General features: G+C 42.0%; 1 protein-coding gene across 2 annotated transcripts in view; it reads left to right on the plus strand.

The window, feature by feature from the left end:
* cntnap3 (contactin associated protein family member 3) overlaps positions 1 to 26557 on the plus strand; it is a 113329-nt gene that overhangs the window by 56719 nt on the left and 30053 nt on the right. For both annotated transcript variants that reach the window (XM_027139321.2, XM_027139320.2), the window contains exons 7-12: positions 9 to 146; positions 2502 to 2763; positions 3180 to 3323; positions 7021 to 7186; positions 17624 to 17730; positions 26083 to 26202. In XM_027139321.2, coding sequence (XP_026995122.2) covers positions 9 to 146; positions 2502 to 2763; positions 3180 to 3323; positions 7021 to 7186; positions 17624 to 17730; positions 26083 to 26202 — 937 coding nt within the window. The remainder of the gene's footprint in view (positions 1 to 8; positions 147 to 2501; positions 2764 to 3179; positions 3324 to 7020; positions 7187 to 17623; positions 17731 to 26082; positions 26203 to 26557) is intronic.

Here is a 26557-nt window from a genome sequence, read left to right on the forward strand (position 1 = left end):
TTTACAAGATCAGTTTCGGTGGCGTTTCGGCCGACGGGACTCAGAGAGAAAACTCAAGGAGGAACTTCCACGGCTGTCTAGAGAACGTCCAGTACAACGGCGTTAACGTGATCGAGCTGGCTAAAAACAAACAACTCACCACAGTGGTAAGAAACGATTACACACATCATGTAACGATTGGATCGGTTACAAGAAGCAGACAAAACTTGACAAAGACTGTTTTGAAGCAAAAAGAAAAATGTTGACCATCAACCTCCAACCAAACAGGTGTCTTTCATGTCTCATCATGTTTCCTGTGAAAGTTTGTCCTTTTCAGAGGTTCTAAGCCAAATCTTTTGGGGGTGTGGCTTCGGGTGGTCTGGATTTGTTTCAGTACATCTAGCTATATATCAGACTATACTAAACTGCTCACATTAATGTTATACAGGATGAAAAAATACAATCCTGACGGATTTGGACTCAAAGCCAGACTACTAAAACATTGCTTACTCTTTGACCTTCGCCTACCATCCAGGTACATATGAAGCCAGCCGTGCTTCCTGGAATCGATCCAGGAGGTAATAGTTTTTACGTTTGTTCACACAACAGAAAATAACTGAAACGCCAAATGTGTTGCTGCAGTCACTGAGCCAAACAGATAACCAGTTTTTAACAGTAATAGCTGCATGGAGCTTCGGAGAAAACAAGCTAATTTGCCATCCAAGTAGTTTGTCCTCTTGAAGCGTGAAGTGCATCCTCAAAGCGGGTTTATTAAGAAAAATCCAGTAATCAGAGTCAGTCAAATTTCAAGGTCAGGCGGAGGAAGATGAAATATTAATAATAAAAAAAAAGCTATTTATACTCAAGAGGGAAACATAGAGACTAGGGTTAACAACCAAGAGAAAAGAATCAGTGACAAGAACGGTATGAATAAGAGAAAGTATATACAGTATAAGGTAAGATATACACAAAGGAAGCACCGAGTTGGCATTTAGTGACTAGCTACTAGGCGCAGACCAGGATAAGGGAAAGTGGGCGGTCATAAAGGGAGAGCAACAGGATCAGATGTAGCTAATGATAAGGAAAGTGAAAGGCAATAATTAGGAAACAGTAAGATCAGGTGAAGCTAATGACTAAGTGCAGGATATACAAGTTAAGTGGTACAGTAGGCTTTCGGCATTCACTAAATTCCAGGGGTTTCGTTACCATGAGGTAAAGAGGGCGTTTTTCTGGAGGTCTTGGAAAAACGGCCTCTTTCAAAAAATGTAGCATACCTACGATTTTATATTTTACATTTATTATGCTTTATTATCTCACAGTTAAGCTATTTTCGAAAAGAAATAAACAACCAAAAACTACGGTTAGGGTTAGGGTTAGATTATCAAATAAGCCACACCTGCCCGATGACGCAATATCTGTTGCGCTGTTCTGAAATCCCTGGAAATAAGTCGGCCTTCAGGGATGGTGGGAGCAACATGAGCAGGAATAACTAATTACGAATCGCTGCCCATATGAGGCGAGTGGAAAGCTTGGAGGCGGGGCAACAGTAAGTGTAACTTACTACAAAATGTAGACCATATAAAGAAAGTGGTAGGCCATAAGGAGGAAAACAACATGATCAGGTGTAAGTAATTAGAAAGCATCACCCATATAAGGAAGTCGAAAGGTCATGAGATGGAGCAACATGATAGGAGCAGGGACGGAAACAGGAGCGGCGTCCCAAATAAAGTACTACACCCTATTGACTATACATGATGTACTACAGTACGTACTCTTACTAACCAGTGTACGAAGGACGGGACGAGCATGTCAGATGGAACACTAAGACTTTTTATACACCGTTTCCCACTCGATGGGAAATAAGATACCAGTATCAAGATATAGTTTTTCTGCCGCTTGATTTCATTCAACAAAGTTTCTCAGCAAATATATCTAACAGTCGGTCCAGGAGGGACGTCCCAATTCAATCCAGCACTTCATCAGATCGATCTATATATTTATATTCATTATATTCCCCGCTTTACTCCAACCGATTCATTTCTCAGCCCCGCTGTACGTTTTTAGTGACCAAATCTGATTATCTCCCCTGATCATTTTTTAAGTGAGACGTTATTTAGCCTGTCAAATGAAATTAGGCTTATTTATTTATTTATTTATTTGTTTATTTGTTTATTTTGCAATTGTCTATTGACTAATACAGAGTATGCTTACATTACTCACTGCTTGTTATTTTTTCCCCCTGGTACTTCTGTTCACTGGGGAATAAGGGATTAAGCCAATTACAGATCCTTTTAATCATGGATTTAATCAGGCTCGCATGTGTGTGTGTGTGTGTGTGTGGGGAGGGTTATGGGTTGCTCATGCATAATTTAAGAGACAAACATCATAATTCACACCCTGAGTAATTAAGTTTGGAAATTGTATTTGCATGAATAACGACTTCTAATCTTCGTTTAATTTTGTTTTTTGCTGTGCGTGCTTTTTTTTTTTTTTTTTTTTTTAATCTCTCTATTTTATTTCAGGGAAACGTCACGTTCGCGTGTTCGGAGGCCGTCGACGTGCCGGTGACGTTTGACAGCTCGGAGAGTTTTCTTCAGTTGCTGTGGACGTCAACACGTGACACCTTGTCGGTCGGGTTACAGTTCCGAACCTGGAACAGAGCGGGGCTGCTTATGACCTTTGACCTCCATCACCAAGCAGGAACGCTGTGGGTTTACCTGAGCGAGGCAAGGGCAAGGATGCAGGTCCATAAGGCCGGCAGGATCGTGGCCGACATCACGGCAGGTCAGACGTTGTTAACTAGAGGATAAACGTTACAGTAATTACAAATCTAAGTTCATTATCGGAATACTGTGAAGTCAACAGTCTAGTACTTCTAATATTTACTACAGTGAAGTTAGTTCCAAAGACTGATGATGATTGGCATCTCTAAATTGTCCAGTGTGTGGGAGAAAGACAGATTTTGCCCTGCAATGGGTTTGCATCTTGTCCAGGGTGTCCCCATGTTCTTTGCAATAGACTCCATGTGACTCCATAGACTGTGTGGGACAAGCGGTACAGAAACTGGTTGAATGAATGGATGGATGGATGGATGGATGGATGGATAGTTGTAGGTCTTCATCACGGCTTTCCTACTTCCACTTTCTGAACAGTACAAGAAGTTCATTATGTTATTTGTAACAGCCGCGTCAATGTTACAGGATCAGCGCTGAACGATGGCCAGTGGCACTCTGTGGATCTGAGCGTCCGTCGAGGTCGTCTGATCCTGGCAGTGGACAAATCGGACATGTCCACCATCACCATATCCTTCCCTGTCATGCCTACGAACCAGATCTTTTTAGGAGGTACAGTAAATCTAACATCCGTTGACACTTTTTTCTAGACCACCGATTCTTGAAATTGGGGTCCAGGGATTTGTAATGGTCAGTGAAGCAAAACCAGGAGATCGTGTAGCGTTACAGTGAACAAAACAAATCAGTCTTATCAGATTGGTTAAGTTATTGTAGTTATGCGTATGAATGGGTTTCATCCAAGCTTTAATAACTGTAATATTACGAAGTAGATAAATATATACTGCAATGTCAACGTGGACTTAATGTGATGTACTGTATAGGTGGAAGGTTGAGGAGGGGCGGGAAAGCTCTAGGTTTAAAATCAATTATTGTACCTATTGAAATAATTCCTACTGATAAGGTGCTCGTGACCCGAAGCGTGAACGGTCAGATTAAACCACAATTTTATTCCTTTTTCTAACAATTTGTGGACATTTTGTGAACTGAATCGTTATCAAGGTCAAAGCACAGGCAGGCTGAGGTCAAACGCAGAAAACAAACAAGTTTTGCATGCCTCGCTATCGCAGGATAAACCGAGCAAGAAAGTCCTTTCAAAAGCTCAAATATAAGCAGACTTACTGTACTGTATCTTCACTGTATCTCGTCTCAACCATTCCTCTAGTCAGAGTCGTGCTTGTGCCATACTGTAGGTTTTCAGGGTTTAATGATGTTCCGTGGGATGTTCAAACATTAAGATCTCTTTTTGTTGTTGTTGTTGTTGTTGTTGTTGTTGTTGTTTTAAACCTGATTAGTACACGGTACAGAAAAGGTAGGCTGAAATTCATGCCAATGCAGAGAAAGTTCATTGTGGCAAAAGTCAATGAAAAAAAAATCCAAATCCTTATCCAAAAAGCAAATAAATAAACAGATCAGAAGACGTGTCCAGACTCTATTAAGTACAGTAAAAAACCTGAGAGAGAGAGAACGTTAGAAAGAGGAAAGAAATCAGTGGCACAAGACACCATCAAAGTCAGATACAACACACACTGGTGTGATTGGGGACAGGTTGATCTTTTCTCCCACAGAGGCTTAAAAAATGGAATAAGTTATTGTTTTGTTCGTATTCGTGTCCAGTATCGAATGTCTCTGTCGTGTCTGCCTCCACAGTCGTGTTTAAAGGTGGGGTCTCCGTTGTTTGAAAGTCAGTGTTGACATTTGAAATCACCAAAACAAACATGCCCCTAACCCAAATGGGTCCCACCCCTGTATTGATAGCTCCGCCCACACACGGGTCCTCTCTTCTTGCCTTATCGTAAGCCTTTCTTCGCTTTCTTTCTTTGTTTTTATCCTCCATGTCAATGTTAAAACCGCTTTCTGCTAATGTCACACATGCGCACTGAACACTCTCTCCGCCCATATTGACAAGACACACCCCTTTCTGCTCATTGGCTACACGTTTGTTTTGATTTTGTTTTGTTTGGCGGCCCGACTCAGTTATACGAAGCATTTCTCAAACAACGGAGACCCCACCTTTAATACGAAGCTCTTCTGAAATCTAAAATTTTGAGCCGTGAAAACAAATTGAAACAGTATCACGTCCTGTTTTATTCCTTATTCCTTAAGTGTTTGCTGTTAGCACAGCTCGTGAGACAGATGCTTAAACAGGTACATTACTACAACGATAAAACCCAGTGAGGTGTGGAGAAGGATGTTAAACCATTAAGAAGAAAAAGTGACTGTATCAAAAAAGAAAAGAAATAAAATCCAGGTGATTAGGAGTATGTTTGTGGGATGAGTCACCATCTTGTCTGAGGAGCTTCATCAGTTCTGCTGTGGTGATCTAAATCCCAGGAGGATTCTTACCGATCTGCTGAAGCAACATTAATGAGCTGTTCTACGTCTCTGATACTGAAACACAACCACGACTCAAGCTCAAGATCTCAGGGCTGCAAACCGTCTCAAAAACGACGCCTGGCTTCAAAACCACAGACGCTCGCTCGGCAGCTCAGGAGAGATCCAGCATCTGATCCTCCAGCATCTCTTCCACTCTATTCGCTTCTACAGAGAGCGAGCATGTGCTTTAATTACCTTTAACTCACTAATTGGAGCGAGCGCTAGCGGCGTCGAGGGATCGCGTCGAAGCCGTGCTCCGTTCGGCAGCATCTCTTTGCCTTTTTTATTCCTTTTTTTTTGTTTTGCCCCCGAGCTGAAACCGTACACCGCAGAGGATCACGCAGAAAATGAGATTTGCCAGAGCAAAGCTTTAAATCATTGAAGTCCTCCTGCATTTTATCAGAACATGTCGTTATTTATTAGTAATATGAACATGGCCACTTTTCTTCCTGTAGGAATAGTAGCGCATAATTCAGAGACAAATCCATTTATTTATTTATTTATTTATTTATTTATTTATTTATTTATTTATTTATTTTTGGTTGTTCACCAGAACAAAAATAAGCCTCTGAAGGGGGCCCCCCACCACCACACACACATACAGTACACACACACACACACACACACACACACACACACACATACACACACACACACTTTGGTGCCTACATGTACATGTCCACAGGATTTGTGCTTTTTCTGGAAAGTTCACTAAGAGTCTTTTTTCTGTGATCGTGGCACAGAAGTTTTTTCCGAACTTTCTGACACAACTTTGTGGGTTTTTTTTCTGGAAAACTGTTTTTTTTGTTGTTGTTTTTTTAATGTAAGACACACACACTCTCATCTCAATGAGTACATTAAATCGGGGGGGGGGGGGGGGTTATTATTATTATTAATAATAATAAATCCCACAATTCCACACTCTGGAAGACTAGAAGAGCAGGTGATTATCCATCAACATCTCCCAAAGTAAAGGATAGAACCTTAATCGTCTATCATCTGACGTCAAGAGTTCCTTCGACAGTACAGTAATCTGTATTCAGCATAAACCACAAAAGTGGGCGTGGCCTAGTCTGGCAGGATTTTTATTTATTTATTTATTTATTTTCCTGACCAGCCTGAATCTGACCACGCTGATGCCAATGGTAACAGGAACCAAAACTGACCATGGTCTCTGGAACATACTGTCAATCACAGCCACAGCAGCCAATCACAGGCCCCTGTGTGTGTGTGTGTGTGTGTGTGTGTGTGTGTGTGTGTGTGTGTGTGTGTGTGTGTGTGTGTGTGTGTGTGTGTGTAAGAGGGCAGAAAGCTGTTTCCTCACAGTGTGTTAAGCTGTCAGCAATAAAACAATAAGAAGTATCATCATTATACTGTACTACAGAACACTGACCCCTACAGGACTGGGGGAACATTAACGGTGCTCGCTAGAACCATAAAGGACCCAATTCCAGAGCTTTGGTCTCCGTGGAACCTTCCATAACCACTGAATGAAGTGTGTTTGGCTTCATCCTGCAAATATAAGCTTTCACTTCATTAACTAGACAAACATTTTGGCATGGGATATTAAATTATGCACTGGAGATGTTTACAAATCCAGTGTGTGATTAAGAAATTTTTCTCCAGTACACTGTATGTGCTGAGTGTGCGATGTTTGTGCTACGAGACAGACTGTAGTCAATGTCGCTGACGTGACAACATGACGATTTGAATTCTTCGTACTCCTCACTTCAGTCCAGTTACCCAAACCCCGGCTCATCTGTCTAAATCTACAAATTTGCATATAGATTTATTTATTTATTTATTTATTGCTTTTTTTTGCCCTTCTCCTTCTGCTTGAAGCCTGCTGACTCGTTCCTCCAAATTTCTCTCATAGGATGTCCAATTACAGATGATGGATGCACGAATCCCTTCAGCGTTTTCCAGGGATGCATGCGCCTCATCCACCTGGACGAGGGGTTGGTTGATCTGATCAAGGTGCAGCAGATGCTCTTGGGCAACTTCAGCAACCTCCAGATGGACGTGTGCGGCATCGCCGACAGGTAAGAAGCGTTTCTTATCCGACGTTCGTGTTTTCCGACGCGTTCGGGGGTTTCATTATGCAAATGTACGCTCGCGCTTCATTAATTAGGCGAAGGGTTGCCAGGGAATATTAATGCCTCATGGATAAGAGCAAGCTCCAGATTTAGACATGGGGGTTTGGGGGTGGGGGGGGGGTTAGTGAGTGACTAATTCATTGTGCTTTTTCAAAAAAAAAAATCTCTTTCTGTTCAATCAGCGCAAATAAATTAATTCACCCAGCTTTCAATTCACTCGCATTCCCTCTTTCTGCTTCTCCAGACTAATGGAAAACATCTTTCCTATCACTGTCTTTCTTTTTTTTTTTTTTTTTTTTCTGTTCTCTCTTTTTTTATTATTATTGTTGTTGTTTTGGTGGTAGTTTGGTTTTTTCCCCCCCGTTTGAAAAGTTCCACTGGAGCTTTGCGTCAGCTGAAGTTCTTTTTCCCAGCAGCTGCGATTTATTTGTTGTGTGCTTTGAAGAAAGGTAAACAGATTACTCGGACCGAGCAATCCGTACAGCAGCAGAATCAGCAGCAGGAAAGTCCCAGGTGAAATTTCAGCCTTATTATTCGGTTGAAGCTGGAGTTCGGACAAAAGCGTCGAGATGCTCTGCGCTGTAATGGATGTGGCCGTCACTCTCCGAGTGCCAGTGTGCTACACGGTTTGAAATCTTTTTTCTTTTTCTTGCAGTGTAGAGTGCACGTATACCCTAGACGGCCACTTTAATAGGAACACCTCAGAGCAGAAAAATCCTGAAGATTCGAGTGACAATAACGATGATCTCAGTGATGTACCGCAGACCGTGGCATGTGCTGTTTGGTCCGAGTATTTAAGAAAGTGCTCTTCTTATGTCGCCATGGATTTAACACACACACATACATACACACACACACACACACACACACACACCAGTCTGCAGTGTTTACAGAATGATGCATGAAACAAAAAAAACCCACATCCATGATGGCAAAAGGAAAAGACGGCTCTTTACAGCCACGGTGCACAGAAAAGCAACTCCGAACACTCAAATCCTAGTGCAAGTGCTTGTTGCTATAGAAACGAGACGGTTTTAGAACCCGGAGCAAACACGGATTTTGCTGTGTCTTATTTACAGAAGAAACACAACTAGGTAGTTGGATTAAAAAGCTACACACAGAACAAACAAACCATAATAATCACTGCTTAATAACGTTTCTTTCCCGAATAATTTCCAGCAGGACGTTTATTTCTACGCATTATCTCGATGCGAAGCCTTTTTGCGTTTGGTTTCTTTCAGTGTTTTTTTCTGGGAGGCCGGTTTGTGTAATGGATCCAGCGCACATCTGCGTCGTGATGCATTTGCGCTCCTCCGAGCACGCAGTCACAAACATGTATTATACAGTCAGCAGTTATACACACACACAAAAACGCAGTGCATCTCTTGTACGTCTTAATAATCTTATCGTATCGTCCTTTGATTCGGCTCACAGCGTAATAACGTCGGGCGTGCTTGTTTTTAGCATGAAAACTTTTCTTTTTTTCCCTCCGCCTCCTCCTCATCATCATCATTAGAGCTGCTGTATGCGTGCGCACGCGAGTCATTTGAAAACGTTGCATAACAGAAGGCAAGAAGGCAGGCAGCTGGCACGCACCATTAGAAACGAAATATAAAAGTGAAAAACGGCACCGGCTTCCATCTCGGTCGTTATTGTGTTCCGGGGTGCACGAATTTAGGACTGAAATCATCTCTGTAGTTGCCTTCTCTCATTAAAGAAAGGATTATTGAGTCTGGGCGTGAGGAGGAAGAGCAGCCGAGGGGGAGTAGGAGGGAAGCAGAGATGAAAGAGGAGCAGAGATCGCGTGATCTTCACATTTGAAAGAGTACCACCGACTTTATTTTACATGAATAATTGCACGGCATTCTGGGATTGCAGCTGGCGAGCAGGGAAGCATTAATGCTAGCACTTAGTGTCTCTGAAAAGGCCAGGCCTCTGTTCCAGATCACATGCACACACTCACTTAGAACTCTACAAATCTACAAGACAGCCAAATTTTCTGGGCCCATTTTCTGGCCGATTCAACAATGGGGGTGCCATTACATTTACACCCGCCTCTGCATCCGAAGCTATCTCACGCTTCGCACATCATTTTCCACATCACATTTTGTTTAATGTACATTGCATACATTCCTGAGTTCCACAGGGTCCTACGTTCCCCATATTTACCTGCCACATAATGAACAAATGACACCAGGTCCCATCTTCCCAGGGTCCTACGTTCCCCGGTTCGATATTCTGGTAACACACGTTAAAAGAATTGCTTGAAAAGTTTTTTATTGAGGTTTTATTCATCCTCTAACTTTAGTACATTATGGATTGAAACAACAAAGACAAATTGAAAGGAATAACAACGTTGAGTTAGTCTTAAATCCATCCTTCATCCATACTACTGAAATTCTGAGCACATGCATTAGGACCCTGGGGAACATACTGTAGATACAGTACGATCCTCATTTACCGAACCCTGCTACCTGAACACTTCCCCTATGAAATATCTGCAATATTCCCAGGTCTAACAGTAAATTCTGAAAATTTGTATTTATTTACTTATTTATTTAATTATTTATTTTATGAGAGCTAAATGGTGCCACAGTCATAGAGTTTCCAAGTTTTCTTTTTTTTTTTTCTTTTTTTCTCTTTGTCCAACCTTAAATGGCACCGTTTGACATTCCCGTGTACCGTAATGAAAAATCAATCACTACCAAAGCGCAGGAAATATTGCATTCCCCCCCCCCCCCCCAGAGGACTTGCCGAGCCCATAAATATCCTCATGTGTAATGCCAGCCTCACGCGTAGCCCCTGAGTGTGCAGAAACCGAGGCAAAATAGGCGGCAAAGAGGAAACGTGCGACGTGATGAGGCAGTAACATTGTCACAGCAATATCGCACTGCTGACTAAGGCTGTACGGCAAGGTGAGCGCAAGCTGTACAAGGCAGATCGTGCACAGGCTCACGCTCAGGCTTTCTTTAGCCGTACTTGTGCGATTCCATTCGAGCGATGATCTATCGTTCCGTAGCGTGCAAGAGGAGACGACGAAGCACATGAATATACTCCATCTGTGTGCGGTTTCCTCATGCTAGCATTTTTATTCACCGAACAAAGGAATGTAGAGTTTTGAACACCATCAAGCCCACAGATGTCGAACCTCTTCATGCACCTTCTACCTATCCAGCTGAACGTAACGTATTGCATGGCGAGTTAAATTATTTACTCCCGAGCTCTTTTATTTATTTATTTATTTTTTTTAATGGCTCACTTTTGCCATTACGATTTGCTGCAGGACTTTCAGCCTCACCTTTATTTCCTGAAGAGGGGAAAACTCTCGCTTAGCTGCCTCCTGGGGCTGCCTCATTATTTCTGCAAATGGAACGAGAGTGTGTGTCCTGCGCTAGAAGGTGAACTCCCCCCCTCATAACCCCCACCCACCACCACCACCACCTTTATCCATTGCCACTAAAGAGCGCTGATGGAATTGTACATCTCTCAGTGTGTCACTTTCAATCCTGCGGCTTATCCGTTGTTTTGCTAATTGGCCTTGGTTCAGATCAGGCTACATTCAGAGTGAGCGCTCGGGGAGGAAATCACAGCAAAATCGCGTACGTCGTTGGGCGACAGAGATCGGACTACAGAGTTAACGCTAGTCAGAACTCGAGATAGAGTTGTGCAAACTCACAAAGCGGAGTCTGGTCAAAATGGAGGCGTGTCACAAGTTCTAAATCGATAGGATCTCGCGCTATATATTTTTACATCATATCAGCTCGAGACGTATCTTCTAAGATCAACTCTTACACTCTGAGAATACAGTACGATGCCATAATATCTCACATTCAGATGGAAAAACAACTGGCCAAGATTAAATCCATGGATATGACACACTAATAACGAATTAACGAACAATATCGACCAACGAAAACCTTATCTCAAGGAACGAATATTTAACGGATGAGTGCAAGAATTTTAAAAAATAGCTTGAAGAGATATTTTCTCATCGTCCTCTAGGTTTCCGGACGTGCTTATAAGCCGGAGTTAAAACAGACATTTTGGGAAGAATGTGCAGTGGATACTGAATGATACTAATGTTACATCCAGTAGAAGTCGTCTGATTGGTCAGAAGGTGCCGATCCATTTTTCTATGAAAGCATCAGTAGAAGTCTAACTTCAACGTAGCCGTCAAATCAAACCGTGCCGCTATCATCATCGCCCGGTATGTAAAAGGAGGAAAACACTGTTATTGGAAAATGTTTGAGTCACTGATGCCGAGCTCCGTTTCCCATCAGCCCCAGCATGTCCTAATCACTGTCACCTGTTTCCTGTCACCTCTCAAGGAACAGAATTACACAAATCCCAGACACCCAGTATTCATTTGTTCATTTTGGGTCATTTACAGGTCAATTTTTTTTTATTTGTTTCTTTTTACTAACGTTTACCTTAGTTTAAAAAAAAAGTCACATTCTTACTTCTAAAAGTTCTTTATTATTTCTTCATTTACTTCTGTTTCTGCCTCGAGCCTGTGTTCCAGACTATTCTGTCTGTGTGTGTGTGTGTGTGTGTGTGTGTGTGTGTGTGTGTGTGTGTGTGTGTGTGTGTGTGTGTGTGTGTGTGTGTGTGTGTGTAAATATATAAAACGTGTGGTTTTAAAATCTTATAAGAAGTGAGGCTAAAGTCTAATCAATAGCTTGACAATGAAACCATTAAAGTAGAGCAATGCATTATATCATGAAGGCTTATCGATGGCATAAAAAGAAAGATGCGAGGGAAACTATTACACACACACACACACACATACACACACACACACACACACACTTCAAGACCGATGTATTCGTGACTTCGCAATGTGTCTGAAAGTTTCTCGTGGTTGTTTTGTAGAAAGCGAATGTAAAAAGGTTTCAGGTTTAAATTTCCCTCCTTGCCCTCTGTGACCCAGAGGTCAGCGCCGCGACACCTTCCGTTTACTCCTCGTGCGACTTTAACGGATTCCTGCGCGTGCTCGCTGATGTCAGCTACTGTACGTCACGCCCCGTTTCCCGTAGTTCGTCTCTGCTTCCATGGCACCTCGAACCGGTGAGGATAAATGAAGAGGTAAAGAAAGAAGGGGGGAAAAAAGCACCTCTGAACTCCACGGTGTTCCTGTCTTCTCTTGCTGTTCTTGTCGTTCACCTGCTGACTTTGTATGGCTTTTTTTTTTATCCTGCGTGATTAGGGTCACAGCGGGCAGAGCCGCGAATGCCGCAGGAGAATACACCGTTTTTGTGTGTGTGTGTGTGTGTGTGTGTGTGTGTGTGTGTGTGTGTGTGTGTGTGTGTGTGTGTGTAAATCTGGATGGGCTGTTAATTCTTAGCTTATTGTCGCTTTCAGCCAGGCTTCATGCTAAAAACGTGCTTCTGTTTGATAATTTTACATCCTTTTATTCAGTTAAGAAGAAAAGGCTCGCATTTATTTATTTATTTGTTCATTTTTGAGCTGGCAATAAGAAAAATGAGTGGTAGGTTTGTAAATGAATGACTTCCATGTTGTCTTCAAAAAGATAGTAATGTATTCTGGGCGTGGCTTAATATTCTGATCAGAGCACTTGATTGACAGCTCCGTCTCACAGGACTGTAGTTAGATTATGAGGTCATTTAATTCAGTTGAACGGATCTTTTTTTCATAAAAAAGGTGCTAAAATGAAATCACATCCTGTAACGCTTTACACATGGAAGCTTTTTTTTAACATTTAAAATATAGATTTACGTGTTTTGCCATGAACAATATGGTCATAAAGCAGATTTTCAGAAATCTGGATATAAAATTAGACTTTATATTTATCCCTTAAATTAATTGGATATTATGGTAAAAATCATAGCTCATATTTTAGACGAAGAATAAACTAAACTAAACCAATTAATGTCAAGGACTGAAGCTGTAAAAAAAAAACTGTGTTTAGTGATAGAAATCTTTTTTAAAAGAAGCTTTGTTGCTGTTTTAAAGCTTCTCTTTTTGTGGATCACTGCTTCCATGGAGAAAGTACAGCAGAACTGCACAGAACCGGTAGAGTCCACACAGTAATTTAGTCATTTTCCGTCTGTCTTTTTTTTTTTCTTGGAGATAATTTAGATGTGTTAGAAATCCACTTTTCAACCTAGCAATAAAAACATTTTTTTTCTTCCAACTGGAAAAAATAATGGTTTTAATAAAAGTCATGTATTGATGCCGGTGTGATGAATGAGGTGTGTGAGATGCGGTTAAAACCAGATTGGAGAAAACATCTTTGAGGGAAATTTGTCAATGGTTTTTTTCCCTGTCCTTATATTTCGTGGATTGTTCTGGAGTCACAGCTGACTAACACGTGTGGAAGAGGAGACCTGGAGCTCGTTGGTTTTCAGTCCGTTGACGTCTACGTGACGACTAAGCTGTAGGTGTGTCCATATGTACACGTGGAGCAACTCGGTTCAAGACTGCACACTGTTTCCGCTTCATCTCATATAATAAAAATTAATAGGGATTTCTATTTATGCCACCTACTGATCGCTGTTATTACTATGGTAACCAGAGCCTAATGGTGACTTCATAATACAGCAACTGGCAACCTGAAGCTTTAAATTGGCTGTATGTGTGAACAAAGGAAGGCAGGCTTTCTCCGATAAAGTCCGACTCACAGGTGATGAGAATGATTTCTGTGTGAACTCGCTTGCTTTATAAATAGAATAATTGGCTGAATATACTGTACTACAACTACAGCCAGTTCCTCTAGGAGTTTGCAATTTTCTGATTGCAGACTAGAACACAACTCAAGCAAACTCTTGGAGAAACTTCTGAGAAAGTTCGCAATGTTCTGACAAAGCCCTTTTGGTCTCACGTGCAAGGAACATGAGTACAGCGATCATAGAAAGTCGTTACATGTGTGTCTTCACTGACAGGAGTTTCAATGAAGGTTTCTGTTATCGCAGCAAAATAAAGAATTTATGGTCACAACGATGGCAAAAAAAAACTTTGTATATTTTCAAGCACTTTCCTTAAAAAGTGCTCATTTTTCTCCATCGCATTCCAGCCCTCATGTGCATGTATCGAGTCTTCCATATGTGTGCGCACATTCATTAGCCCAATCCTCGTTCCTGCAGTTCAGGCCCCATCTGGCCGAGAGAACTCTGAGTCAAAACGGCATCGTTCTCCTTCTGTGCCGCCTTTTCATCCGCTATTACTCTCCACTCCTGTCCCCTTCTGTTTCCAGCCATTAGCAGCGAGAAGAGCTTCCAGAAATTTTGCGTAACGTATGTCACTGTAGATTACCCTGGGCAGGATGTCTAAATTTGTGCCTTGTCAGCAGTTTCTACGCTAGCCTGGGCAGGGTTTGTTTACGGCAGCACGGCACAAAGTGCTATAGCGACTCACACACGTTTCTAAGATTACTGGGGGAAAAAAATCTGAGGCCAGTCTCCAGGAGTCCGAGCTGCCATGTGAGAAACACTTAACTGTATCGAAAACACTGTACGATACTTTACACAGCTTGTGTCTTGTGTGTGTGTGTGTGTGTGTGTGTGTGGTAGGAAATGACTAGTCTTGGATCTGCTGTATCCTTTTAATCGCTTGTTTTAGTCAGCGATAGACTTAAAAATAGGAAATACAAATCTACAATAAAACACTGGCTGTTCTGTCATGAATCAGAAACCGAGTTAGAATATTTACTCCGTAAATAATTGGCATATTTTCACATCAGCGGCTGAACCCCACATTCCCACTCATAACACTCGGACCACACGACCTCACGTCTTGTACAGCACTATAATGTTTTGTCTAGCTTTTGTTTGGTGCTGTTGGAACCTTTGCACCTGTCCCATGTCTCCATGTTGCTTCCTCGCTTTATTGTTTCTGTTTTTTTTTTCATGTTTACTCAATCTGCTCATAATAAACGCAACGCGCACCTGCGTCCGCCTCCTCTTCAAATACCTGACACGAATGCAAGACTGTGAAGCCAGGCAGCTCTGCCCTGATCAAATCTATTTCATCTGGAACACTGTAAATGTGCTTCAGAGCCTGTTCCTGATGCTATATACTGTACAGTATTTCTGTATTAGTTAAAGGTGTAATGTAAATAAGAGTTTACCTGCAGTGTTCGATCACATGACCGAGCTGCTGGAAACTCGGACGACACGTAGGTCAAATTTTACTTTTGTCGGCTTTTCTACAGCGTTCGGTAATAAACCGAATATATAACAAATACGATATAGTTTCAAAGTACCGCTTAGTTCATGTTTTGAACAGATGTTAATTGATTCGTTTCAATATTTTCCTTCATAACTGTATAATGTAAATGACTATTTTTATACATGCACAGCATTTAGCAGACACCTTTATCCAGAGCGACTTACATTTTTATCTCATTTTTTTTTATACAACTGAGCAATTGAGAGTCAAGGGCTTTTGCTCAGGAGCCGAGCAGTTGCAGCTTGGTGGACGTAGGAATCGAACTCACAACCTTCCGATTGGTAGCCCAACACCTTAACCATTAGGCTAACACATTTTTATACATCTCTCAACCACGTGGAGTCTTTAGTGTGTTTTTCTGCTTTCTAGCCTTTCTGAGATGCCGTTCGATTCACCATGTGTGTAAAGAGAACACATGATGCAGCATCAACGTCTGATCTACCTGCTGAACATTTCCCCATTTCCCCACCGTTCGGTTTAACCTCTGGTCTTGCGCATGTCGGATAGCTTTTGGTTGATTTCTTAGTTGACAAATTTCCCTCCATATTAGGCCAATAATACCTGTTTAAGTAATCCCTATTTGACAACACCTTCAGAACTGTGCTGTCTCAGCCCACTCGCTTGGGGCTGTTGTTCTAGAACGTTCTTCTTAGCAAAGTTTGGCACGTCTGCAAATCGATAAATACAACTGTTCCAATCACCAAAGCACTTCTGTAGTATATAGATCAGACATAATGGGAAAACCTATTCCTATTTACTGTGCCCATTAACGTGAATCTGGTGTGAGAAATCTAATTTATCCTGAATGCAAGTCATTTAAGCATGAGTAATCGTTCAGAATTCAACAAAGAGAGAGAATTAATTGTGCCAAGTGTCTACAATTTTGCTTTCAAGGACACACTGATATCCAGTAATGGCATTTAATGGCTTTAGTTAATAACAGAGAGAAGAGAAACCTTCAGCACTTCAGCACTCGATTTCTTAACGTTCTCAACCTTGCAGTTTTATGTAAAGGATCGTTCAAATTCGGATATTTCGACAAGACGTATTTTATTCGCAGCTGTCTTGTTAGTTAATTAATTCGTTTAACCTGTTAATTTATTGCTTCTTTAAAAATAACCGTGCGAATTTCCAAGTGTTAGGTGACGTTGATTAAACATGAGATGGGAAGACGAGACAGACAGGGTGTTGTATACAGGGTGGGGAGTAGATTCAGTGGGGTGAGTCAGTCATAGTCCAAAGTACAGCTGAAAGAATAGGCAATAATTGTAACATAATTGTAACGAGAGTGTGTGTGTGTGTACCCTGCGATGGGTTGGCACTCCGTCCGGGGTGTGTCCAGGCTCCCCGTGACCCGAGAAGTTCGGATAAGTGGTGGAAAATGAACGAATGAATGAATGTAACATGCGCAAGCTCCTCGTGTATAAAATTAGCTAGCATGTTTGTCTTGCACCTCCAGTGTTTAGGAATCAACTCCCACCTCTGCTCCATTGTGTACAAAGTGTGCAGAGTGTACTTTCTGTGCTCCAGGGGTTTCCTCTGGGTATTCCAGTTACCTCCACCAGTCCAAATACATGTTATAGGCTCTTTGGCATACAGTATCTAGACTTGTCTGTAGTGTGTGTTGAAATCCCCACCTTTCTGCCTTGTGCTCTGAGTTTCCTGGGATAGTCTCCAGGCTCCCTGTGACCCTGCCTGGGATAAGCAGTACAGAAAATAAATGGAAATGGTACAGTTATATTGTGCTCCTCATTGGAGCAATATAGGATTAAAAAATGCTAGCTGATTGAAATAAGTTGATGCGAAAAACAATAGAAAATCGCATTGGTTAGATAAGGTGCAATGTAAGGTTAGCTGTCGATGTTTCCTTTTAAAGTTGCGTCCTGTAAAGATAACAAGCAGTAGACGGAAACAGGAACGCAGAACTTAATGATCGTAAAATGCAGGATAAGGTTTTAAAGAAACCGCAGGTCAAAACCAGACTAAAATCTAATTAAGTACAAAGAACCGGTGCACACATTCGAGCAACACGCCAGTGACAGGCTTACAAACAAAAAGCAAACAGCGAACAAAGAATAACTGCCGTTTCCATACTTTGTTTTTGTTATTAACAGAATAGGAATTGATGTTTTCATTATGGTACTGATTAAAGTATGAACATGTCTAGACCTCCTTTGTTTTTTTTTCTATCACCAGGTGCTCTCCGAGTCACTGCGAACACGGAGGAAGGTGCACGCAGTCATGGAGCTCTTTCCACTGCGACTGCACTGACACCGGCTACAGAGGAGCCACGTGCCATAGCTGTAAGGAAACATCTCTTTATTTTATTGGAGTTTAACGTGTGATCATACCTGTCAGGTCAATGTGTTGCTTAGCATTTCTGTGACCCAAAGGTTGTCAGGTCAAATCCCAGGACCACACCTTGGTCCTTAAGTGTATATGCTGTGCTGAGTGTTTTTAAATCGCAGTTGAAGACATATTTATTCATACAAGCTTTTAACGCATAGACCCGGTTTCAACTGCTATTTTATGGTTCATTGTGTTCTTATTGATTCTATTTATTTTGTTTTTATTGTTGTTTTACTGGAAAGCACCTTGTGCTCCTTTTGGCAGTTGTAAGGTGCTCTATAAATAAAATTTGATTGATTGATTGATTGATGTGAATTTTATTATGGAGAAAAAAGGCAGGATAAGTTCAAATCAGGGGGGGGGGCTTAGTGGTTAGCACGTTCACCTCACATCTCCAGGGTTGGGGGTTCGATTCCCACCTCCGCCTTGTGTGTGTGGAGTTTGCATGTTCTCCCCGTGCCTCGGGGGTTTCCTCCGGGTACTCCGGTTTCCTCCCCCGGTCCAAAGACATGCATGGTAGGTTGATTGGCATCTCTGGAAAATTGTCCATAGTGTGTGAGTGAATGAATGGTTGGCACTCCGTCCAGGGTGTATCCTGCCTCGATGCCCGATGACGCCTGAGATAGGCACAGGCTCCCCGTGACCCGAGAAGTTCGGATAAGCGGTAGAAAATGAATGAATGAATGAATGAATGAATGAATTACAAACAAGAGTAAACAGGCAATACACACAGCCACCATTAAATATAGAATATGTATATATTCCTAGCCTAAAATCAAGGACAAATTATAGAAAGCAATTCTAAGAGAGTGTGTATTCTGCCAACCACACATCAGCTAAGAAACAAAAAGTCCACGACCCACGGTCCAATGCTTATCAGCGATCTGGCACTAAACACAAAGCCTGAGCCAAAAAGCATCATCATTGATCTGGATTATGGCAGATCTTCAAATGATGTGAAAAAGGCTCCTTTTTCTCGTCCGTCTGCTAAGGCGGCTTCAGCGTCATTTGCACGGAGCAGGCCGAAATTATGCACTTGTCACTCAAGCAAAATCTCTGCAGTGTTTAACGCTTTCACACTCGACTTGCTTAAAAATGAGGAGGTGATAGAAAGAGACCTCACGGTGCACCCTGCGTAATTAGATTTGGAACAAAAGCGGCGCCAATCAAAGGAGAGCGTTTTTTTTCCGAACGCTTTTGAACACGAGCATATGAAAAATGTGCAGGGACATTCGGAGTGTCTATCATTAACTAAATATAGCAACTATGCAGAACATTTAATCTCTACTTCTCAATAAAGTAGAACTCTGCTAACTTTTTACTTGGTCATATATCAAGCATTTAAAGGGAGGTGTGCAAGGTGGCACTTTTGCCTTCCACCTTGGGGCATTTGCGGGTTTCCTCTGGGTACTCCGCTTTCCTCCTCCAGCACAAAGGCATGTGTTGTGGGTGAATTGGCATTACTTAATTGTCCATATTGTATAAATGAGTGCGTGCCCACAATTGGCACCCAGCCTAGGGTGTCCCTCGCTTTGAGCCCCAAGTCCAATGGGATAGCCTCCAGATTCCCCCAGCCACGTGTATGTACTTCTCTTTTTTTACTTTCTTACCACACCTCCTAAAGGAGTCACCGTTGGATGAGGAAAAGGCTTCTGACTTGATTTCCTGGATGACCCTTTCATGTGTAGCTCATCTATACACACTTGTGATGGTTTGAATATTTCCGTTTAACTCCTCAATAGTACCCCTTATTTCCTTTTTTTTTTTTACCCTTTCATAGTAATTTAAGAAACTCTGGAATCACTAAAGGAAGTTTGGAAACTAGCAAAAGTTAATTACTAGTAAGAGAAAGTGCACTGATAATAATGGTACCTGTCAAGATGTGATTATATATATATATATATTTTTTTTTTTGCTATGCTATTCATCTTTTCCTCTCTTCACCCTGAAGAAAAATAGATCAATTTGTTTTATTTCAAACACTCCTTCAAAGATCCAAATGTAAGACAAGGCCTTGAATCATTATGTGATTAGTCACTGGGTTCTGACCTGGCTAGTTAGGGATCTGGTCTCCAGTCTGCCCGTCTCCTTAATGGCTTTAGTTTGTTTTCCATTATTTTGAATTCCTAATCATCTTTAAACAGTCCCATTTTAAAGGAGACTACATATTTGCAATCAATTGTGAACCTGTAAGCATCCCTGTCTTTGTTAGCCTCTCCATACGTCCCATACTTAATAATGGATTATGGATTACATTAATGGAATCAAAGTGCTTTGTTCTTAACAGTAGACCTTAGCAAAGATCATGTATTTCGTGGCCAAAAGATGGAGTTTTGACTCGGACACCTGACCATCAAACCCATATACAGTATGGTCCTTCTTGCTCCAATTGTCTTGGATGTCTTTTTATGCTAGGGAACACCTTCACTGGAAGTAAGAGGCTCAACCCTATTCCAGCACAATAATGCCCTTGTGTACAATATGGTGTGTTGAGTTCTTCCACTCCAACCTTAAGTGTCCTGCACAGAGCCCTGACATCAAGCCATCTGAACACCTTTGGGATGAACGGAAATGGCCACTACACCCCAGTCCTACCTCACTCAATAAGTGCCTGACCTCACTAATGCTCTTGAGGCTGAATGATTACAAGCTCCACAGTCATACTCCATCTTGTGGAATGACTTCACACAAGTCGAGTGGGGTGCTCACAAAGTATATACGGGTCAGATGGTCAGATGCTTAGGTCAAATAACACCCCTCTTCCATTACAGTTAGCTAAGAGATAAACATACTAATGATATTATGAGGTACAATGAGGTATGTTTATTATGTACATCAGCAAAAAAATGAGGTTACTAGGTATGTTATCTATATCGCTGGGATGGATGTAATGTTTGATGACAAAAGCTCTATATTAAAAGTCTTGAGTAAACAAACAAAATGTAAGGTTTTATCAGCTAGCCAATAATCGCCCAAGATGATTGGACACCATAGATGCAGTGGTCTGGTCTTTGCAAAGTGCTTTCATTGGTCATCATATACAACTGACACCATATCAGTAAAGTATCATGACAAGATAAGATAAGATAAGATAAGGTATACCTTTATTCGTGCCACAATGGGGAGACCATGAGTAAGTAGTTATGCTAACAGACGTATTGCTCACAGGTAAAATTGCACGTTTTTTAAAATTTCTGTTATTGCACTTGTGTTGTTTATATACTTTGTTATTGTTATTATTGCAGTTAAAACAGTAATCCAGTGTGTAATTATGGTGACTGGTTCACTGGGAGCAGCTTTGATTGTACAGTCTGATAGCAGCAGGAAGAAAAGAGCATCTGTATCGCTACCTCAGACACTTCGGATGTAACAGTCTGTCACTGAAGGAGCTGCTCAGAGATGAAACCGTTTCAACAGCAATGATGATAGTTGTGTTACCATCGTCCTTTCTCCCACCTCCTGTACAGTGTCCAGAGGAATCCCCAGGACTGAGCTGGCCTTCCGGATCAGCTTGTTCAGTCTCATCCTCTCTGCAGTAGAGATGCTGCTGCACCAGTATACCACAGCATAGAATATGGCTGACGCCACTACAGAGACACAAAAGGTCTTCAGTAGCTCTCACTGCACTCCAAAAGACCTTAGTCTCCTCAGCAGAAAGAGTCTGCTCTGTCCTTTCTTATAGATTGCCTCAGTATTGTCTGTCCAGTCCAGTTTGCTGTTCAGATGAATACCCAGGTATTTGTAAGAGTCCACTCTCACAATGTCCTTTCCCTGAATGATCACTGGGGGTAATGAAGTTTGTTCGTGCCTACGGAAATCCACCACCAGTTCTTTGGTTTTCCCCGCATTTAACTGGAGGCAGCTCCGTCTGCACCAGTCCACAAAATTCTGGATCAGTCCTCTGTACTCCCTGTCATCATCATCTGTGATCAGACCGACGATGGCAGAGTCATCAGAGAACTTCTGCAGGTGACAGGTTGCTGAGCTGAACATGAAGTCTGCAGTGTAGACGGTGAACAGGAACGGGGCCAGAACCGATCCCTGCGGGGCTCCAGTGTTGCAGACAACCATGTCAGACTCACAGTCACGAGTCCTCACATACTGTGGCCGGTCTGTGAGGTAGTCCAATATCCAGGCAGACAGATGATGGTCCACTCCCATGTACACCGTCTTATCCAGGTGTAGATAACACAGGTAGCTAGTAACGTTGAATAAGCTTCATAATCATGATAGTTAGCCTTAGCAAATGTTTTCTTTAGCTCCTGAACAAAACAAGGACTGATTTGCCAAAAATAAGGCTGAGGTCTATGTCAGTAATCACATTTCAAACCAGTCCTTTATGATTTTTTACAAATCCAAGTGAAAATAATCCAGAAAGCTAAAGGTTGGGAAAGGTTGGCCTTTAAACTTTCCCCTCGCTTATATATTTTTAAACAGCACTCATATAGTAGGTCACATCTGGTCCACAGGATGCTTTAACCTAATTTTTGCTTTTTCATGTTTTTTAATTAGCCAACTGCTCTATCCCCGGGAACCTGCTTTCATGGTTTAAAAATGTTGCTTTCCGTTATGAATGTTCTCAGTAATAAAGTCATGCCCCGTATTAGAGCCTTCCACAGGAGGTAAATAGGACAGACTGGAAGGAAATTGAATTGGACATTGTTGATTATGTCTGTTGATCAATTCAAGGATTTGTAACATTCATTCAGTCATTTTAATTTGCTTCTAATTAAAAAAGCCATTGACGACAGAAGACCAAATAGAGAATAGAATATTATTGGCTTTCAAAAAAATGCTTATCCGAACTATTCTCGGGTCACGGGGAGCCTGTGCCTATCTCAGGCGTCATCGGGCATCGAGGCAGGATACACCCTGGACGGAGTGCCAACCCATCGCAGGGCACACACACACACACTACAGACAATTTTCCAGAGATGCCAATCAACCTACCATGCATGTCTTTGGACCGGGGGAGGAAACTGGAGTACCCGGAGGAAACCCCCGAGGCACGGGGAGAACATGCAAACTCCACACACACAAGGCGGAGGCGGGAATCAAACCCCCAACCCTAGAGGTGTGAGGCAAAAGTGCTAACCACTAAGCCAACGTGCCTTCCATCCAAAGACTGATTGTTAAAGCAAAAACACAACCCTGATGAGGTGCCAAAACAAAGCAGTGCTGTTGTAGGATGTTTTGGAGGAGACCCTGTGATTAAGCTGCCATTAGTATGTGTCGCTTAGTCTTTTTTTTTTCTACCGTAGTTTCACTCCGTTTGTTTTCTTGCTTTCAAAATTAAATAGGCTTTGATTAAAGCCACTCACTATCCCTGAACTGGTACACCGTCATTGAATTTGCCCTTGCCAGCTCAAATTAAGGTTTTAGAGGACTTACTCGAGACTGAGGCTCGATACAGTAATTGAACATTTCAAGAGAGCTTTTAAAATGGCTGAGAGGAAGACAAAAAAAAACATATGGCTGTTTTGCCCGTCATGTTTACAAGCCCCATTGACTCCTCCTCACCATTTCCCCATAGGGAAACTCTCGTTGCTATCGTATGGGCCATTTGGATACTTCATTAGCTCAAGTGAAGTTTGAACCGCTTCTTTTTTTTTTTTGGTGCCAGCAGCAAATGCCTTCCTCATCCCTTCTTTTGTGCAGCAAGTGTCGAAGGTGGTGTACGCTCAGTAGTCATGCCGAGACGTTTTCCACCAGACATTAAAAACAGTATCCGGGTGCAGCCGATGTCATGACCGCTGAATATCTTGGCTGATTTAAAAGCACAACTCAAGTGTGGGTGTCTGATCGTCATTCAGTGCCAAATTACACTCATTTTAAAAAAACAAGTTAAAAAAAAAAGAACAGATCTGCTATTTCGTTCTCTGATCCGACACACACCGATTTTTTTTTTGAGTAATACCCGAAGGTTTAACACCAAAGTGTAAAATGTGCTCATGGAGAGTGCGAGGACATGATATCGGCACATTGTCCTTAAAATAAATCTCTCTCTCTAGTAATTGCAGTTCTGGGCCTGTATCCAGGTTGTCATGGAGCCTAATTAAGGACGATATTCAAAACCTGTCCATAAATACGGTTTTGACTCATGCATACACTTACACAGATTTGGTATTGATTTTGGTCATTTCTCCACAGGTTTTGAACAGATGTTAATTATCAGAACGTTTTTGTTTTGTTTTTGTCGATGTGTTAGAACAATGTGGCAGAAGATGCAGGTGTTTGCTTTGTTCGACTTGTATCGGTATTTGCAATGTTAATGACACTCGAGGATTCCGTGCTGTGTCCCAGTGGAGACTCTCTGCAAGATCCTAAAGCTTGTCAGTGGCTTGTCATGATACCCTGAAGCTTATGGACATTTTTCAAGCACTAAAAGGTTTAGTCTTAATGGAAGTAAAAGCATCAGTGTTCTGCCCAGGCTCGTGTTGTGGTTGCCTGGAAACCCCAGACGTGTGGCACGTATTATGTTTGTGTCATTGCTCACTGGTGCCATTGGTGCAAAGTGCTCATCTCTGGGATTTATGCTAAATGGTGTGGAAAAACAAAAAAGCAGTTGAGCTCGAATGAAGACTGAAGGAACTCGAATAAACACACTACATCTGCGATAAGATGAATAGCATCTCAGAACCTACTGTACAACACATTTGAAATGTGGTTAGGCTGAAGTTAGTCTCTTGTGCACCAAGAACAGAAATCTGAGCATCTGAAAAAAAGCGTCTATAAGGAAACCTCGCTTATGTTATAGTAGCTATAATTATAGTGATAACAGGTCTTATGGATGTTCTATAACATTCATGTAACTAGAAATGGCTAAAAAGCATGACCTACTATACCAGGGGTCGGCAACCTTAAACACCCAGAGAGCCATTTGGACTCGTTTCCCACAGAAAAAAAAACACACAGGGAGCCACAAAACCCATTTGACATCTAAAATGAAGAGAACACTGCATATGTCGTTTTTTACCTTTATGGAAAGTATAGAAAAAAACTGTAGTGTGTCGCATTTATGAAATCAATGATCTGCTACCGAGTAAACAAAATTTTATTTCTGCAAGCAAACAAAAATATTTTAAAGAGTTTGAACTAAACTTTAGCACGTTCGCCTCACACCTCCAGGGTTGGGTGTTCGATTCCCACCTCCGCCTTGTGTGTGTGGAGTTTGCATGTTCTCCCCGTGCCTCGGGGGTTTCCTCCGGGTACTCCGGTTTCCTCCCCCGGTCCAAAGACATGCATGGTAGGTTGATTGGCATCTCTGGAAAATTGTCCGTAGTGTGTGTGTTTGAGTGAATGAGAGTGTGTGTGTTCCCTGTGATGGGTTGGCACTCCGTCCAGGGTGTATCCTGCCTCGATGCCCGATGACGCCTGAGATAGGCACAGGCTCCCGGTGACCCGAGTAGTTTGGATAAGCGGTAGAAAATGAATGAATGAATGAACAAACCTTAACAAAAAAGACGCTCGGTCGAAGGTTACTTTCAAATAAAATGTACAATGTCTAATTGAGTCCTCGACGTATTCATGACATCAAAATTTGCCGGCTGCAGCAAACCAAAAATGAAATAGTGGGAACATGAAATCTGCTTGTCCTGGGCATCCGGTCTAGAGATATGTCCACTCAATATGTACCTCATTTAAACTGTTAATACAAATACAGTCCCTTTCCCAGGGGAGAAATCCATTATTAAGAGAGTATCACCCCACTGAAAAGCAAGTTTTGTGTGTGTGTTTGTGTGTGTGTGTGTGTGTGTGTGTTTTCATGCACTAGATTGCCAATCCATTCGGAAGATTGCTAATCAATGTGCTCTAATTCAACTCCGACAGAGCCGAACATAGCTGAACGGTGAGAAAACGGGAGGGACGGGAGGAATGTGCTCCAGAAACTCTTCCTATTCTTCCCTTGCTTCCACTGGATAATTTAGGGCAGGAGAGCAAAAAACGGTATCAGGCAAACAGTTTAGTTCAGCGTAGGCAGCGTGCTCGCAGGCGTGAACGGAGCATTATCCGAGACGCCGCCTTCACCTCGTCCTGATCCATCGTGTTTTTGAGGTTGACGCGTATTGAGCTGTTTACTCTGCAGGCCCGCATGCCGAGGCCCTAATGAGGACTGTCACACTTCATTATCTCAGCTCTCCAAGACACATTTTCATGGGAAAGTAGCAACTAGAGACGAGGCATTTACATCTGTCTCGGTGGGATTTGTTGTTGTTGTTGTTGTTGTTGTTGTGGGTGGTGGTTGTGGTGATGTTTTTTCATCCCTTCAGATCAAGAAGGCTAACTGTTGTCGCCTCTTTTACCAGCTGTTTACGAGGCATCGTGCGAGGCCTACAAACACAGAGGGAACACGTCAGGACTGTACCACATAGACGTGGATGGAAGCGGACCCATCAAGCCACAGCTTGTGTACTGCAACATGTCAGGTAACTGACTGTCAATAGCCAGTAAATAAATAAATAAATAGTTACATAGTGGAAAAAAAAACACTTTTTTTTACATACTATTGTTGAATTAGAATTGGAAAATCATGTCATGGCTAAGTTTCTGTTGGTCCACTCGGTGGAGGTGTTAATGCTTCACTTCAACGAATAGTTTACAAGGTAATGGGGAAAAACTACAATGGGTGAAATATTGTGTTTTTTTTGTTTGGTTTTTTTTATCTAACTTTTAAAGCATTACCATATTCTTCCTGTTGGTCACTGAATGTCAGGATCGTCGGTGTGTTTAAGCATCGGGCTGTTTCTGCTCCTGTTCAGGGTCACCACAACAGATCACACG

This window comes from Tachysurus fulvidraco, chromosome 20, assembly GCF_022655615.1.
Source record: "Tachysurus fulvidraco isolate hzauxx_2018 chromosome 20, HZAU_PFXX_2.0, whole genome shotgun sequence".
In the NCBI taxonomy this organism is placed as follows: Eukaryota; Metazoa; Chordata; class Actinopteri; order Siluriformes; family Bagridae; genus Tachysurus; species Tachysurus fulvidraco.